Genomic DNA, 18,507 nt, shown 5'->3' with positions numbered 1-18,507 from the left:
CTCCATGCCGCATGAACTGGTTACAAGAGAGATGTCCAATCTCGCCAAAACAATGGTGGACAGTTCCATGTTGGCACAGCCTCCACAGCACGCTGTTCACAGGCGCACAGCTCGCTCAGCAGGCAGAGCGCAGCGGTACGGACAGCGTCTGGGGAGGGGGCAGTTGGAGGTGCCAGGATCAGGCCTATGGCAGCACAGAAGATAAATACATGGCTGACTACACACTCAAAAACATAAGGGAAAGAAGGGGTCCTTCGTAGAATCCAAAGCCTTATGCACCAAAAATAAAAGACGACGATAGGGGGCCTTTGGAAGGAGCGGCAGATTGAGCAACCCTTCTCTTTTTATCATAGCGGCAGCGATGGGGTCTTTTGGAAGACCCCACAGACCCGTTTCTTTTTACTGACCGGAGTCTTTGGAAGGACGCAGGACTAACTGCCCAAGCAACAAAGAAAAAACAGGAATAAAGGATCTGCACTCTTGTTCTGAGTGGCCCCTGCCAAAAATAAAAATACAGTGAATAAGCAGTGCCTTCTACCCTACCACCTTCCCATTAAAATGCCAATTATAATATTTCTCTACAGCCAGCAGGTGCCATGGAGATGTACGGAGTGCTGTACACACACCTATATGCATAATCATTTGTTTAAACAAAAAGGGCTGGAGCAGCTTATGGTAGGAAGGATGGAGCCATAACCCCTGCTGTTGGATGCCCTCCTATAAAGATATTAGATGAAGAACGAGAAGGTCCTTTGGAAAGAGCAGAAAGCCTGCGGGAGATCCGGATTTTCATTCCTTTATTACAAGGGGGAGGACCACTAAAACATCATTGGGGCTAAGGTCTACCATGTCTCCCTCTGCAGAAGGAAACGGTTCTCGGGGATCCCTTTCCACCATGGCCTTTTTTGGCGATTAAAAAATCATTCATGCTGAGTCTTGAAATAAATTCTCCAATTAAAAGAAACATCCACAGCGCAAACAAAAAAAAACAAGTGCAACCAGTGCAAACATGAAGACATACAAGCATTACTACATGCCCCAGGAAACAAATAAAATATGCTTGGAGGGGTCTGAGGTCGGTCTGCTGCAGCGGTAATCACGGTGAGAACTCATGAAAAGTTGAAAGAAGCAGAGGATGTAATATTATGTCCTCCGTCCATAAGGGGTTCATCACATTGCTCCACACATCAAGCGGCTGAAGACTGGCATTTGTTTGGGGGGGTTGGTAAGATGGGTCTGGGGAGGCAGCGAAAATATCTCCTGCATGGAAAATGGTTGGGGTGGGGGAAGGGTAAATGCAAGGGGAACAACACAGCTACCAGATGCACTAAAGTACATATATTGGCCAGATTGTCAGCTCAATGACTTATTTTGAGATATTTTGAAGGTCTTGTTTAAATAGACTGGACTCTTTTCACCCGTTGTTCTGTAAGTGAAATTGTTATGTTATAGACTACTTGAAATAATCTGTCTACCCATTGTACAGCGCCACGGAATAGGATGGCGCTATATAAAAAATAAATAATTTTAATGGATAATTTCACTAAACTTGTTTGCTGTATTTATTTACAAATTATTGTACCTTTAAGGGCTATAGAACACAGAACACTCGAACTCAGCAAGCATTCTGCGCTCCAGGGAAAAGGAAGACATCAGGGGAGGAAATAGGGATTTGGGTCCGAAACAGGGACAGCCGTGCTCTTTCTGCATCATCCCGTGCATCCTCACGTCATCAGCAATGCTGGGCGGAGCCAGGGAGCTCTAACGCTCGCTCCCACTGAACTCGCTGGCAACTTATCAGCCAATAGGGTTGCAGTATGCCAAGCGCGTCTCCGACTGCTTCGCTCGGGCACGAGCATTCGCGCGCTTGCTCCTGAAGAGGTGAGGGAAGGAGCTGCGCGTCAGAGGGTTCCTAAAATCTCGTTTATTCGACTCTATTAATTGCCTGCCGGGTCGGTGTAGCAGGAAGATGACGGAGCTGAGGCAGAGGCTGATCAAGGAAGATGACGCCGATGACAGGGATAAGGTAAATATGAGGGGGCTGCGGGTGTGCGCGGCTGTGCGGGATGCGAGCGGAGGATGTGACTTAACCCATTCAGTAAATGAGCACCATGCAAGTTGTGACAGGATACTTGGACCCGTATTTTGGGCAGGGGGGGGTAATGTCTGACCCCTCACACCTAGTTGTGTGATGGAAAGCAGTTGCTGTTGCGGGTTATTAATCATGATCAGCCCTGACCGGGAGGGTGGTATTTGCAGGGGCATGACGTCATGCTTTTTTTGAGGGATTTAACACTGATGCTGTAAAATATAGCGGGTAACTGACATCTCCATCCGAGAGGGAGGCAATTGTGGGCTGCAGTTTGCTGATCACCCAGGCTTTGGCTGGATAAGTATGATGGGAGTTGGGTAAGGTCTTTTTGCACCAGTGTGTGTTACTGTGCGTGATTTTAAATGCATTTTACTGCCTCTGATTGCAACAGCGCTACTGAGTCTGCTGGCGCTATATGAGTAAATGTAGTGTAATATGGGTGTTGTGTACATCTGGCGGGGATTGACATGTTGCTACCCGAAGCACACGTTATAATTCTGCGTTATAATAATATCCCTATGATTACACCGCAGGGTGCTCCTCTGTACCCTGTTGTAAACAGGGTGGCGTTTACTCCCCCCCCCATGCCCGTCATGTTATAAACAGAGTGGCGCTAACTGCCCCCTGTACCCGTCAGGTTATTGCGTGTGGTTGCTTCGTGACAGGGAATATGTTCATAAGTCGTACCGAAGGCCAAGTTTATCATAGAAGCGTCAGCTGGAGTTGGGAATTGTTTGTCGTTTGACATCAATACTTACTGAAATGTTACACCGATGACATGTATTTGTCTCATGTGGTCTTTGAATATAGCCCCATGATGACTTAAAGGTGCCACGGCAGCGTTCTACGTGTGAAACAGTACAGCGGTGACATATTGCCTCTTTACATTCCCCGTTAGCAGTGGGCATTATTGATATTTCTATATAGTAGCAGCCTCCTTGTAGAAAAGGATTAGAAAATGATGTCTTTATAACCAGTTAGGAGTGTTTGGGTACTGTTAAAGGCAAGTGTACACCCAAGGATGGTTAAATATGTGGCAGGTTAATGCTCCAAGCAGTTGGTTTCTTTTATAGAAGACTAAACGCAGTGTTTCTAGGAGTGATCACAAGGATCGTCTAGAAGGCCGACATGTTATAATAAACCAGTCCTTATTTTTATCATCATTTTGGTGGTCTTATGCAGGGGTTTCTCATTCATTATATTATGCGCTGCGTTTATAGAAATAATAATTTCTTTCTAGTGAGGAAGTCCAATGATGTTTGGGTTGGACATGAGGAACCTTTATGTAGCGGACACATGAACGGCATTGAATAATGGTAATGAGAAAGTAGTTTCTTTTTTATGGACAGGCTGTCTCTATTGGCTTAGCTTATCCAGGCTTTTTAAAAGTATTATTGGCTTATATATTCCCATATAGTACGTATTCTGTCCAATGGGGTAAGGGTAGGGCTTGTGGTCGTGTGGTTTGCAACTACTAATATAGTAGTTGGGGTCTAGAGAGACATTGTCTGTCAGAGGCTTTTATAATGTCCGTTTATTACTGAGCTGAAAATGTGGTATTTGGGACCAGTGACGGATTCGATTTAAAGGGGGAGCAGTGTGTTGGGAAACCCTACGTGAAGGTTTCCATGCAAGGTGTCCTTACGTCCCGGTTCCCTCCATGTGCACGAGCTGCCGTCTCTTCCATCTTCGCAGCGCCCCAACGTCTCCTCTCCCCCAGACAATGACATCTTCTGATGACATCATAGGCTACTTGCAAGAAGCCGTTTATTGCTGAAAATAAGGCTGGCTTGTTGCCAATTTTGGCTTTTGTATGGGGTATCAGACGCCATTGGGTCCTCTGCAGTTATATGATGACTTCATGCTACGTTGCGTGCATCATCATCATCTTCTCTGCAATATCCCAAGTTCCGGGAGGCTTTCCGGTCATGAGGGAAGAGTGTCGGATGGGAGGTAGGTAAGTATTTGTGGTAAACATCCAGGTTAAGTACTTCAAAGCAGCATTGAGTATGTATTACCCACACACTTAATGGTTTATTAAACAAAAACATACTTTGGGGAGAGTTGTGGCAGTCATGGTCACAAGGGGTTAAAGTGTTTGGCTTTAGGTTAAGCCGGTTGTCTGTCTGTCTGTCTGTCTGTCTATCTATCACTGAATGCTGGGAATTAGGTTAAAGTGTAATGTGGGAGCAAAAATCTAACGTTCACTTTAACTGTGAATGTTCTTGGATCACCGGGCTGAGACTCATTTTTTGTTTTGCATTTTGGATTTGCGTCTGGTTTGGATATATTATTAAATCCACAAGAACGTTTCATGCGGTAAAGTCTTTTTGCTTCTCCTTGAGCATAAAATCCAGCGTTGCATATGGTAATAACCCCCCCCCCAGCACTGCATACGGTACCATTGTACAGCGCTATGGAATTTGATGGCGCTATATAAAATAATAAATAATAATACCCCAGCTCTGTATACGGTAATACCCTCCCCCCCCCCACCCCAGCACTGTAAACTGTAATGTAGAGCAGCACTGACAAAATCCTGGTTTCATCTCTGCTTTTTGTTCCACTAATGTTCATTTATCTGGCGGCTGCCATTGTTGTCGGTCACATGATATTTTGCATGACTTTCCCTGCTCATGCACCACACTGATCTGATTCTTTGTGACAATGCTACTGTACTTCGATCCTCCCCAGATTTGCATTAGTCACAGTGTCCAATGGGGTGATTAAGACTGAGCCATTCTGTTGTTTGCCACACAGTATGATAAGGAGTCAGGATGTTAGTCTGATAGGCCCTGTCTATTATACACACATTATATTATACAAAAACTACAACTGCTTCTAACAATAAATCAGCAAAATATTTTTAAAAAACACATTTTTAATCTGATGCTAGTAATAAAAAATAAACAAAAATAATTATGTGTGCATGTCAGGGCTTCATTGCAATAAGGTGTGTGCCAAAAACTCAACATGTAGTTCTAGTATTTATCATCTTTTTGCTTTACTATATGGTGTTAAAATAACTGGAAGTTAACCTGATTCAAGAGCCGAGTCCATAGTGTTCCTTTTGACTTTTTGGGTCCTGTCTCCTGGATAATACATGCATCGGTTACTCTTACGATACTGAGGGTGAGCTTTAATGACATTTCGGATGTGAAGCGAATGGTAGAAGGGTCAGGATGACTGCAGGCAGCTCCTGTGTACCAGAAGACAATACTCAGGAAGTGGTTGTCACGGTAACCTGGTAGGACTGAATTACTTCCACCGGAAACCTATAATTCCAAGCCAAAAATAAAGCCGCTAAGGCTTAATTAATAGACTATTAACGCACATTCACTCTTCATATAAAACCTTCTTCATTTGAACCTGATCTATAGCTCTTTTTCTATGAAAGGAATGCAAATACTTTTTTTAAATTATAATATTAAAAAAAAAATTCTAGCAAAATAGAAAATGTTTTTTTTTTAAGAATTCTGAACCTAGCATGTAGAATAGAATTGCATTTTTTTCTTAACATGTCCATCCAGTTTAGTCTTTGAAATAGTTGGAAATTGTGGTTTTTTTTGTTTTTAAGAGAGATGACGTACAAAAGAGAATTAATCAATTCATCAAGAAAATAAATGAATAAATAAATGGAAAAGTGTTTGTAATAACGAGGCGAGAGAGGAGAATCTGGTTTTAGATAAACAGTTAAGGTCTGTGTAGTTCGCTAGATGTGTTTGGTATCACATATATGCTTTAGTTTGTTCCAAGTCTACCCCATCCCCCACGGTGCGTGTCTTGTAAATGCAGGCTAATGTGAGCTACTGATTGATCACATAGGAGATCCTAAAAAACTGCTGGAGGCCTGGACGCTGATTTTCTCATTTTATGTCGGGGTTAATCATTGTACTAATGACTGCATAAGTGAACGGCTGTAAAATGTTAATACAATGTACAGATGCACTATAAGTGCATCTGTGCATTGTATTAACATATTACATTTTTTTTAGATGTTTGTAATGATTAAAAACATGCTTAATGTGAAAATATTTTTACTTTAAAACATTTATGAATTCTTATATTTTGTACTTCTTAAAGGGACACTCCTGCCGTCATATGCACTTTAAATTTCCTTGGTGTCCACCATATACATTTGCCCCCCCCAGCTATTCTTCTGCACGTGGTACACTTCAATACCCTCTGTAAAAGCTGTGGACGAGATCTGACCCCCTGTGCACATGCATGACAAGCACTCCTGTCCCTTTGAAAGGGACTGTTTTCCTGCCACTGATTGGTTTCTTCAAACAACCAATCAGTGACAAGAAATGTCTGACCTTGAAGGATGAAGGTAGCCCATCTGTTTATTTTGTTTCCCTTCTCAAGAATGTTTATTATTAATTTTAAGTATTAAAACTTCCTTTAATTTTCAAAATTAATAAGGCTATGGAAAAAGCAGTGGAGCCATCTGTATACCGGGATACATTTATCATTTTAGCTCTAAAAATAGCAAGTTCAAAGGTTTTATGACAGATTTATTAAAGGAGCAGTGACTTTTTTTTTAATTTGCTTTTAGGGATCATTGAAGCAAACTGTTTGCTTTACTGACATCCCTTTTCTCCCGTAGTATTTAGTGCTCCTTCACCATTAGCGCGACACTCGTGCTCTTTTATCTCCCTGTAGCTGGATTATTCGCAGTTGAACCCTGCTGGTATCCATCCATGCCAATGGCTCAGGGAAGGCAAATGTGCCATCAAATCAGTAGAGATAAAAGCAGGTTGTACAGCAGGCCGAGGGGGTGGAAGTTTAAGGAACATTTAGGTCAGAAATAGATCTTAAAGACCAGGGTTTGGAAGAACTGGATTGGCTTTCACAGATCCCTGACTTCAACCCTATTGAACTCCTTTGGGATGAATTGCAATGGAGATTGTGAGCTGGGCCTTCTCATCCAACATCAGTGCCAACCTCACAAATACTCTACTGGATTGGATGAATGGGCAAAAAATACCACAGAAACTCCAAAGTCTTGTGGGTAGCTGTTATAGTTGCAAAGGTGGACCAATTTCATATTAATGTCTCTGTATTTAGAAAGCAATGTCAAAAAAAATCCCTCTTGGTTTAATGATCAGGAGTCCCAATGCTTTTGTCCATATAGTGTATCTCATAGCATCTCTTCTTTCCTCCAAGCTATACAAACTGAGTTTGGTGATAATTTTTATGGAAACCATTCACCATTTTGGTAGCCCTCCTCTGACCTTTCCAAAATGTCACTTATCCTTTTAGAGATGGAGTCTCCAGAACTTATAATATTCTAGGTGAGACACAGAGATGTGTAGAGCAGCCGAAGCACCTCTTTGTTTCTGCTACTAATTCCTCTACCCATACAACCCGGAACCCTGCTTCCTTTATGTGAAGCTTCGCTGCAATTCCTGCTTACCTTTTTAATTGACTTTACTGGGGTGTAAAGATATATGAGAGCCCTCTGGCAGGCAGTGTGATAATCCATATTTTACACTTTGTAGGACCATATCTATTCTAGAACAAAGTACACCAAAGAAAGCTTAAAATAGGCAACCTGCTTGTAACTGATAATATGCAAGCTTTTGGAAACTGTTGCAATAAATACTGATGCAGAGGGGGGGGGTGAATACTGTCTCTGTGCATTAATTTCATGTTTTGCACATTTCAGGAAATTGAATCTGAACCTAAGACTGATGGAGAGACGGCATCAGACAGCGAAACTAAGACAGAAACTGGGGGGGCGCAGAAAGGAACTCCTACAGATGACACTCCAGAAGTCCTTAACCGGGCCTTGTCCAACCTGTCATCCAGGTAACAGTTTGTCTAGATTACATATTTCAGAAGGTTCTTGAGCCCAGAATTGGTGTACGTGGTTAATATTATTTCATTCATATCGGACAATCATATTCCTTTGCACTGTACAGTGAGCACACAGGACATAAGGAGTAACGCATCACACAACAATCTGGACAGAGATAAAAGGTGAAGAGACCAATGATCAAATGATCTTGACGGGACGAGCGTGTTGCATAGGTCACAGCAATACTTGCCTATTAGCCCTCATACCGTACAAGTTCCTCGTTTTCCATTTAAGTGTGTATATATATATATATATATATATATATATATATATATATATATATATATATATATATATATATATATATATATATATATATATAATGCACACGGTGACAGAGCACTATTGCATGCTACCTAGGATTGATAGATGAGCCGGCAGGTGGAGTTGTTGGTAGGACAGATACATCCCGTTGCTGTGTAAAATAATGGGAAAAGTAAATGACTGTGCTGTGAACAATAATATTAACGTAATGTCTCTGCAGTCGGATGCAAGCTTTACATAAACGATTCAAATAGAGAGCCGCAGAGGCTTTTCTGACTGCACAGTAAGCAGATTAGTGAAAGTCGCTGCCATCGTCGGCCCCAGCTGGCGAGGATCCCTGATGTATTAGTACGCGGGGGAAATCGAGCTTTACCTCCCTTGCAGCTTTTGTTACTCAAACATTTACAATTATTATTATTAAAACATGAGAATTGTTTATTCAACATACAATCATTAATGTTTACTGAAATGTTATTCTGACGGCGTCTGCCTCTGAATGGAGCGATCTATCCAAGGATGGTTAGAGAGACCTTCGATTGTACACTAGCTTTTTTTTAGATATTCAGAATTGTGGGGAATGTGTAGCAGAAAAGGCTTGACAACTGCGGCAGGCCAGCTCGTTCTGTGGAACTCTCACCAAAGTTAACTTTATATCAAGTGTCAAAAATGTGTAGAAACATACCATAGTTTTTGTATATTTTAGTCCGTTGTGTTAACTACCTCCTGTTTCTGAATCTATGCACCAGTTGAAAAAAGGTTTGGGAAGCTGAAAAAAAAATGTTAAACAAGCAGCCAGTCGTAAAGGAGGCTTCTGCCGTGGAGACAGATGGTCGTAGGAGAGAAGACAGGACACGTACTTCTTTTTTTAATATGACTGAAGTCTTACAAAGTGCCATGTGATGTGCATAAAATGTTGACACAGCACTTACAGGCCTTTATCGGTTACTGTCAAGCTTTTCCGCTTTTTAAAGGTTCTGTTCCACTAAGTCAAACCATTGTTATACAAACACACCTCACATATATTATCATTGGATGTTTTCTAAACTGCTAGTGTATGTCTAAAATGCATCATTATGCTGATGGTATTATCTTATTTTCTTTCTATATGGTTATGATACAAGTTACTATACGTGGAACTTGTATCATTGGATTTTCCTGCGCTGATCTGTTTATTTTTCCTTAACCTCATTCTGTTACGAGCTCAGGAGAGTATTTACTGTTTCCCGGCCATAGCACGTAGCCTCCAAATGTAGAATCCCCGGCGTACGCGGTAATCATGTGAAGACATCTGCCTAGCTTTGGGGAAGAGGGAAGGAGGTATCTTTAGCGTCATAAAATTCAAAGAGTGAGAGCTGTCCGTCTATCTTGTTAAATATCTGGACAATTTTATATAGTTGCCTACAAAATAATTGAACCCTGTATCATTCTCATGTTATTTTAATCAGACCTTTTTTCCTTTGACATGAAGATGAAAGGTAACCAAGACCATCCTAAGTTATCTCCAGTTAGTTCCAGAAATGTTGGAAGTTCCCCAAAGGGTCAACACAGAAGAGTTACAAACCTTACAATGATTAGTTCAAACCAACAGACGTGTATTGAGTAAAATATTAAGTATATAAAGAATGTAAGGCAATAAGAGATTTTTAGGAGGAGCGAGTGCACTAGAGAGGTGAATTCAGGGCAGGGAAGCGATCTGTTATATCAGTGCAGCTGAACTTGACTTTGCCAATGTAAAATAGCCTGAACCTTTTAACTAAATGGCTTCAAATACATGTGTGATTTTGACAAATATATTAAATAATGAGACAAGGTCTTGTAATTGTTTTCTGCCTTCAGGTGGAAGAACTGGTGGGTTCGAGGCATCCTCACTCTGGCAATGATCTCCTTTTTCTTTATCATCATCTACTTGGGACCAATCGTGCTCATGATGATTGTGAGTTTGGGTTCCGGGGATTGTGTTTAATCTGCTGTGGGATTTTTTTTAAATATATATATTCTCTGTGTCTTCTGCAGGTGATGTGTGTGCAGATCAAGTGTTTCCAGGAGATCATCATGATCGGTTATAATGTCTACCATTCCTACGACCTCCCTTGGTTTCGCACCCTCAGCTGGTGTGTATTGAGCGACACATTTCAATCCTACATGCAAATAAATGCTAACATTACTGCAAACCCGTTAAAACACCTCACTGCATGAAATCGTATGGATACTTTTTTTTCACCAGTCTTTCTTGGAAAAACGTTTTCGTTTATGATGTTTATCTCTTCGCCCGTTATTGCAGCACTTTGCTGTTCAGGGTGTGTGCAGGAAGCTGCACATAAGATTGCGTGCTTTTATATGTGGAAATCAATCTATTTGGTCTGGAATAGTTCATGATCAGGAGTTAAACTGCTTACTTTTCACCTGAAATCCAGCATTTAGGAAACAGAGCTTTCGTGGACTAATTCTCTGCTAATCCCCTTCCTTTATTTCGATACAGATAAGCCAGAATGATTTGAAAGTAATCAAAGTGCCAGCATTCTCTCCAGCAATATGTGTATTGGTGAGAAGCATCCCAGAAATCGCCATTAACTCTTTACTGCCTAAGCTAGCGCTCCAAATGAAGTATATACCCCCCGATAGCTCTAAGGAGGGGTGTTTGGCACGGTGGTATTTCTGGGATTGTCTGTAGAATAAGTGTCCAGCTTAGTGTGGTTTTCATGCACTTTGATGTATTTTTAGATGATCCATGATCTGTAATCTCTCCCTCAGGTATTTCCTGCTGTGTGTGAACTACTTCTTCTACGGCGAGACTGTCACAGACTACTTCTTCACCCTGGTCCAGAGAGAAGAGCCTTTAAGAATTCTTAGCAAATACCATCGCTTCATCTCCTTTGCTCTGTATCTGATAGGTAAATATCGTATATGTTCCCAGTCATGGTCCTGTCATGGCATATCACTAGTTTGTGTGTGAGGTTACATTATTTTAGTTACTTATCTTAAAAACAGATGTTTCTTTGTTGTTAATGATTTCAAATTTAGAAAAAATTACAACTTAAAATGTAAGCCCCCCCCTTATTATGACTTAAATATTAAAAGGAAAGTTCCAGGTTTATTGTCAGCTGCTATCTTGTGGGTTGTTTGCAATGACGCCACATAACTTATATATACATATATACGTTATGGTGGGTAAAAGGTGATGGAAACCCTTCCATTTGAATTTAAGGGGTAGTAGAAGTATTATTAAACACTCATCTACAGACACCAGGCAAGCCAGAAGGCTTGCTTTTCCCTCAGAAATCTCATGGTGCTGCCACAACCACAATTACTTTCAAGGGATCCATATATAAAGTGGATATAGAGGCAAAGGTGATCATTGTTGACCTTTTTGCATGCGCCTACCCAGAATCCCTTGTGGCTGTGGCAGCACCATGAGATTTCTGAGGGGAAAAACAAGCCAAATAAACTAACAGTATAGTAATACTAATAGTATTTTTATTACCATGGTTAAATAGCTCCTATAAAACAGGGTGCATTTGCCCTGATCTTTAATTGAATCCCTCCCTAAGCTAAGTGGGAGAAACTGATCTAATTTGTAGTTCTAAAGCTTTTAGTCTTCTATGTCAAGCAGGAGCAGGGAGAAATGTGTGAAAAACCCACATTTGCACGCTGTACTGGAAAAGTCCGTGATAGGCCACATTATCGCATACCAGGCCATTCTCTTTTGCAAGGAAATGGCAAAGTGATGAATATTTTATTGGCTCTTTTCCATGAATGTGCTTTGAGCAAAGTTCTCAGTAATTATGATAATGTAAGTGTTTTGTAGAGGGCTTCCAGTATTTGATGTGTGCCCCTAATATTTTCTTTGAAAGGTTTCATGATAATTCTGTTTGGTGCTATGATCTATAGAGATTTATCACATATCAAACCATCACTTCGAACCACGCCTGAAATAAATTTGCACGCTTTGGCCGACTGCACACAGAATTTTTTTCATTTTTAGTATTATCGAGTGAGAATTATTCCAGCATTACGATATATTCCGTGTTAATAGCTTTAAAGGGAGGGACGGATGGAGGAGTGGTGGGTGAGTGAGAGATCAAAGTCAAGGGTGACATCAAGACAAGGAAAGGAGAACACCGTTACCATTAATGGAAGCTGATGAGGGAAGGTTTTATTACACTGTATCTATTTCTATATGAACACTGGTTTTCTTTTTAAAGGTTTCTGCATGTTTGTGCTGAGCCTGGTGAAGAAGCATTATCGTCTGCAGTTCTACATGGTATGTATATGCGCTCCATCTGGTTCAGCAGAGGACTAGAAAATCCATATAGAATATAGGAACTGACAACAAGAAATAGAGCCAGCTTGATTTATAGGTGCCATTTGTATATGTGTTTATAGAGTTTAGTAGACTATGGCACAAATGTATAGGTCCCAGTTGTAAAAGTTTGGGTGCAGCGCCTACCTTACTGAGCAATATCCAGCCATGCAGAAGTGTGTAAGCAATCATTTTATGTTCAGGCCAATGAAATAATTCCAAATAAAATATTGTTGATTGATGATCGTATGGGACAGAGATGTGTTACAGTGGATTTTAGGACTGTTACTCATAACCACAGCTTTCTTATGCAAAAAGAACTGCTCGTGAAATCGTGTTTGTTTTCTTTCTGTAGTTTGGATGGACGCATGTCACCCTGCTGATTGTTGTCACCCAGTCGCACCTTATCATACACAACCTGTTTGAGGGTATGATCTGGTGAGTTCTCACGTCCTTATCGATTTGTATACGCATGTTCTTGATGATGAGGCTTCAGTAATTCATAGGTTCTTTACTTTTAAGGAACACTGAGTTATGTTAGAAAAGTGGTTTTATCCTCTCAGCAATAACTATAACGTTCCTTAACACCCGTTGCTTAAATGAGACAAGCCATGATATGTGCCAGTGAGGTTGGTGGGTACTGACTGTGAAACGTCTTCGCTTTTCACACACAGAAAGAAACGTCATGTAGGAATAGGCAGGTGATTATTGATAATGGCTGCTGTATATTAACTCGGTGCAGCCATTATGTTTCTTCTTAGAGCCCAGAAGCTGGATTTTTGTTGTAAACAAACCTTTTATGTGAATTAATACGTTTAACGAGATCCAAAAGCCTGTTTTGTCTTGGGATTTTCTCTCAGTAGGTTTCCCCATGCGGTTTGGTTTCTCCCTGTGTTCATCGACATGATGTTTTTTTACAATATACTTAGATGGAACACTTCGCGTTATAGTTACGTACTTAGAGGAACGACCTAAAGCCCTTGTGTTCAAACTCTCCCTGTATTTAGCGAGGGGCAGCTGGGCTGTCAGAGTGGTCTTATTACTGCAGTCTGATGGCCGGGTCAACTGGATCATTCCATTGGCTGCTCTTTATAATTTTCTCTTGCCTATGAATGAATAGCAATTTTTGGGTTTTTTTTGTTATTTTTTTCTGAATATTTTCTTCCCCTCTCTTCTTCAAGGTTTATCGTGCCCATTTCATGTGTGATCTGTAATGACATAATGGCATACATGTTTGGCTTTTTCTTCGGCCGTACTCCACTTATCAAGGTCAGTGCAACAACGTCGCAAGCGTTTGTGTTACAGGAACCATAGTGGGTCACCAAACACAGACAGTGCTCGAAATATTAGCAAAGTCAATATTTTTACACTGAATATAGTCTTAGAAGTGTCATTTTACTGGTGCAGCACCTCACGCTATTAATTTACTAATTCCTGCATTGTTTGGTCTTAGTTATCACCGAAGAAGACGTGGGAAGGCTTTATTGGAGGTTTCTTTTCCACTGTACTCTTTGGGTTGTTGGTAAGTCTGAGTCTTTGTGAATAGCTGGAAGGTCACTGGATAAACCCCTCTGTATTTCACGCTCTGCCATATTTGTTATTCAAATGTCTGTTCTTTCCGGACCAGCATACGCAAATAAACATTTGAGCGTAATCTTTTAGACAGCCTAGAAGGCGACAGCGGAGTACAATAAAGTACCTTTTTATAACTCTAAATACATTTTCCATTTATGCCCATAAAAATCCTCAAAATGTGATGATGACTGCTTTTAAATTATTCACTGCCTTTTATCCTGGCTTTTTCTTTTACCTGAAGTTGCTTTCAAATACTCTTTTCACTTAACCCTTTAAGTATTTTCCCTTACAGTCTGACAGGTGCGTTTTGTAGCCATATGCATACTCGTAATCACTTTTTTGTTCTTCGCCCTTTTCTCTCCAGCTGTCCTACGTCATGTCCGGGTACAGTCACTTTGTGTGCCCGGTGGAGTTTAACAATGACACAAATCGTTTTACCGTGGACTGCGAGCCCAGCGAGCTCTTCCAGCTACAAGAATATCACATTCCTGCCGTCTTACAGTCTGCCATCAGCTGGGTGAGCACCGAAGAAATGATATTATTCTTACCTGTGCCAAAGAACGGAGATCCTGGTCCATTGTTAAGCCATGAAATTATCAACCGCATGTGATTATGGCACACGTTCAAGTGGGATCTTGAAAATAGAGGGCAAATATAGCACAATGTCTTACAGCAGATCTGTCATCTACCGGGCCTTGAAGGGTGGATGCAGCCTTGTCAGTGTGTGCTGGTTCTGTCCCTTTTTGCCAGAAATCACCTTCTTTGAAGTAGAACAGTCCTCTACCTTGAAAATAAATACATTTAATTACACTGATTACAAACAAAAATGAATTCCTGTCCAGGTACACAAAATTGATTGTGGGCGACTGTTGAACACTACAGATCACTTGAGAAACCTGCATAGCCGCATGGGGTGAAAGGATCTGTACGAGGGTGATCTATAGATCCGTTGTATAATATAGCACATTAATAATCCTGGCAGCTAACGTTACATTAATATTAATCGGGAGAAATATGGTGTTCCATCCAGTGTCCTTAACATGGAAAATTCTGCCCCCTCCCCCACTCACAGCGTAAAATCAATTTGCAATTTGTTGTCCTCATTTGCGAGGAGGCAGGGAAGGGCATTAATCAGATTGGACACTAAAGTATTGTGACCTCGAGTCATAAAAAAGTATAACCCATTTTACATCTATTCTAGGCACGAATTCTAAAGCAGAACACTTTCTCGGTGCTGTCTGTCACTAATCTTAAAAGTGTATCACAGGATCTCTTTTCTCTTGCAGAAGACCATCTGGATGTATCCTTTCCAAATCCACAGCATTGCCCTTTCCACTTTTGCCTCCCTCATCGGGCCGTTTGGAGGATTCTTCGCCAGTGGTTTCAAGAGAGCTTTCAAGATTAAAGTAATTCCTGCTGCAGGGGAGGCTGCGAGCGCGGACACATTCTACACTTGCTATTAAATTATGAATGTATAATCGGATCACTCCTCTGTCATTTGTGCTGAGGATGCTTAACTTTCCAACAAACGTTTAGGTTACATATATATATATATATATATATATACACATAAAAAAAGAAATTTGTGATTGACTGAAATATTCATGAGACATCTTACGCTGGTGTTTAAAAGCCAAAGAAACGTTGTTGGCAACTACTGTTAAACTTCATCCTTTTTACTCTGAGGGTAATGGGAATTGTGGACCTTTCTTGATGGTCTCATTACTGATCCCCATAAGTTTGTGTCCTGCTCACTAGTAAGAACATTAAGCGTTGTCCACATGCAGAGTTTCCCTGGATGATGTAAGAAGTGTGAAAGATACGTTATTTGTCGAAGAGTCCATCTCTTGCATGTATCATTCAGGATAAAGTGTTTATAACACTTGGATCTGCCTATTCGTAACACAGCCGTTTATTTCCTCGCTCAGATATGCTTCTACCCTGTATGATCATTGTTCCATAAACACCAGACTTGGTAAATCTAGTGTCCTTGTAGTTGTACCCACCTTATAATGGGACATAGTGGTTTATTCACTGTAGAGGATGTTTTGCTGGTGTCTGCAGGAGAATTGCTGTCTTCACTATGAGCTATAAAGAGCCAAACCTGGCTTCTAGTAAATCTGAGCCGTGTATAATGCATATTTGATTTATTAGATTTCTTGAAAGACGTCTCATCTATTGATTTGTACATTATGCAGGGCCACCTCAGCCCCTCATGCAGGAAAGTTTTGCATTGTTGGCCATTTATGATCATAGTGAATCTATGTAGACTCCAGCTCTCCTGCTTTAGTGAGTAAACCCAGATGACTTCACACACAGAACGCTGGTGTCACGTCAAAGTGAGCAAGTGTGCTTCTAAAATGTTCTTCAAAACCATCATGAAATAATTGTACGTTCATATCTGAGAGCACCTTTACGCATTCACAGGCAATAATGCTCGTCACTTTTTTTTTGGTTGCAGGATTTTGCAAACACGATCCCAGGGCACGGAGGCATAATGGACAGATTTGACTGCCAGTATTTAATGGCCACATTTGTGAATGTGTACATCGCAAGCTTCATTAGGTAAGCACTGGATCTTACTGGGTAAGTTGCTTTTGTCATTGGTGTTAAATTCCTGGCCATTAAACTTTTTTACTTCTGTATTTCAATGGGCAATCCCACAGGTCAGCATAATTAATAACATGAGATCACCCATCCCTATTTATATGTCTAGAATTAAGAGACTAGAAAAAAGTGCTGCAACAAGGCTTTAAATAGCATGAGAAAGTAGCCAAGATGGATGTATATTCTCCTTACCGGCTGTGTTTCTGTTGCAGGGGTCCCAACCCAAGCAAATTAATCCAGCAGTTTTTAACGCTGCGCCCCGACCAACAAATCCACATTTTCAACACGCTGAAGTCGCATTTAACTGAAAGGGGGATGCTGGGAAATGGTGAAGGAGCATAAAGCCGCTCCAGCTCCTTCTGAGAGAAGACTCGTTGACCTCTTGTGCTGCTGGAGAGGGCAGAAAAAGTCCCTTTTTTCCCTTATTCTTTTTGTAAATGTCTTGTGACCTTTTGTTACTTGGGTTTTTTCTTGTTTCTTTTTGTCTGTTTCCGTTATGCTCTGTTTAGAAAGGGTCATCCATTAGAAGACATCCCGTTAGATGATTACCTGTGGACTACCAAGCATCCTGGGCCTGACCCCAGCCTCATGCACAGACTAAGTCCATTCATATTTTAATGCACAAAGGGGTGGTTTAAAGGCCTTTTTAATAGCTTTGCACTGCTGGAGCACATGAGAGGCTAAAAGACGGGAATCAAATCCAATTTTTTTAATCTACGTGTCTTTCTCGTTTTTAAATTTCCCTTTTTAAAATACCTTTACAGGTATGAAGTATTATCTTGTAAACATAATTTCTTTTAAAGATCAGTGCCGATGCATTGGATACTAGAGAGTAATCTGTAACCCTATTTTAAAGTGTTGCTGCTTGTCCATTGTTTGTGTTGAGTTGAGTCCAACCAAATCCGTTTTGCTGAACGCCTCCAATAATGTCACTTGAACGGAGTTACATTATTAATCCATTGTCTCGTTGTTTACGGTTGTATCCAATAGCGAATGCATTGACCTCAGTGTAGTAGTCGGGGATTTTAAATCTACTATAATGGAATGGGCTGTTTTCTCATGAGAAGGCCTGTGCAGCGGAAGACGTTTATTGATACTTCGTACGATTCCTGTTTTATGAATTGTCTAATTTATGATTTGCTGGTCACATAACTTTAATTTATGATATGTACACTTTTACCGTACAGTAAAATAGGATAGGCAATAGGATTTGCTGTATATTTTAAAGGCATAAGTAAAAAAAAAAAAAAAAAAACGATGCTGAAAGAGACAGTAATACCTTAAAATGAACAATAAGTGAAACCTAATGTACACTCTTTGATTTGGCGGTAACGTACAATATAGACCCCCATAATTGTATAAATAGTACGTGGAGGTGTATGTAAGCTGCGGCTGCACGGCGAGTCGTAATGATAAAGCTTTTCCAGGCTGCTGCTGTAGAGACGCATCTTATGTTGGCTGTGAACGTTATTATGAAGGCCTTCTATTAGGCCCCCAAACAGTAGATGCTTCCAAGCATGGGGTAATTTAAAAGCCCCCCACCTTTGTTACCATCCTGAACATGGCCGGTACATGTACCTTCGAGAGTCTTCTTTCCCCCTCTGCTCCCTACTGATTAGGTTTGGGAGATATATTCATGCACATTGCAATCACATTTCTCTAAGGACTTTTGTAGAGAATACATGTCACAGGGCTGTATTACATTGAGTACTGCCCTACAGAAAGCATCTTTTTTGACATGTCCCCAATCAAAGGGACAATGATGGTCTCTATCAACCATCAACATAGGAGGTCTCTGGGAAATAG

The 18,507-nt window shown here is 40.8% G+C and overlaps 1 protein-coding gene across 1 annotated transcript; it reads left to right on the top strand.

The window, feature by feature from the left end:
• Positions 1–1,871: 1,871 nt before the first annotated feature.
• Positions 1,872–17,731, top strand: CDS2 (CDP-diacylglycerol synthase 2). The gene is made up of 13 exons (XM_053465211.1): positions 1,872–2,026; positions 7,764–7,906; positions 10,056–10,152; positions 10,233–10,330; positions 10,971–11,110; positions 12,422–12,480; positions 12,875–12,957; positions 13,701–13,788; positions 13,973–14,041; positions 14,459–14,611; positions 15,381–15,500; positions 16,556–16,659; positions 16,914–17,731. Exons 1-13 carry the CDS (start codon positions 1,970–1,972, stop codon positions 17,041–17,043), a joined length of 1,341 nt encoding a protein of 446 aa, XP_053321186.1. The 5' UTR covers positions 1,872–1,969; the 3' UTR covers positions 17,044–17,731.
• Positions 17,732–18,507: the final 776 nt, after the last annotated feature.

Source organism: Spea bombifrons, chromosome 4 (genome assembly GCF_027358695.1).
Source record: "Spea bombifrons isolate aSpeBom1 chromosome 4, aSpeBom1.2.pri, whole genome shotgun sequence".
Classification (NCBI taxonomy): Eukaryota; Metazoa; Chordata; class Amphibia; order Anura; family Pelobatidae; genus Spea; species Spea bombifrons.
The sequence above is the reverse complement of the archived record's forward strand: the minus strand, read 5'-3'. Positions and strand labels throughout refer to the sequence as shown.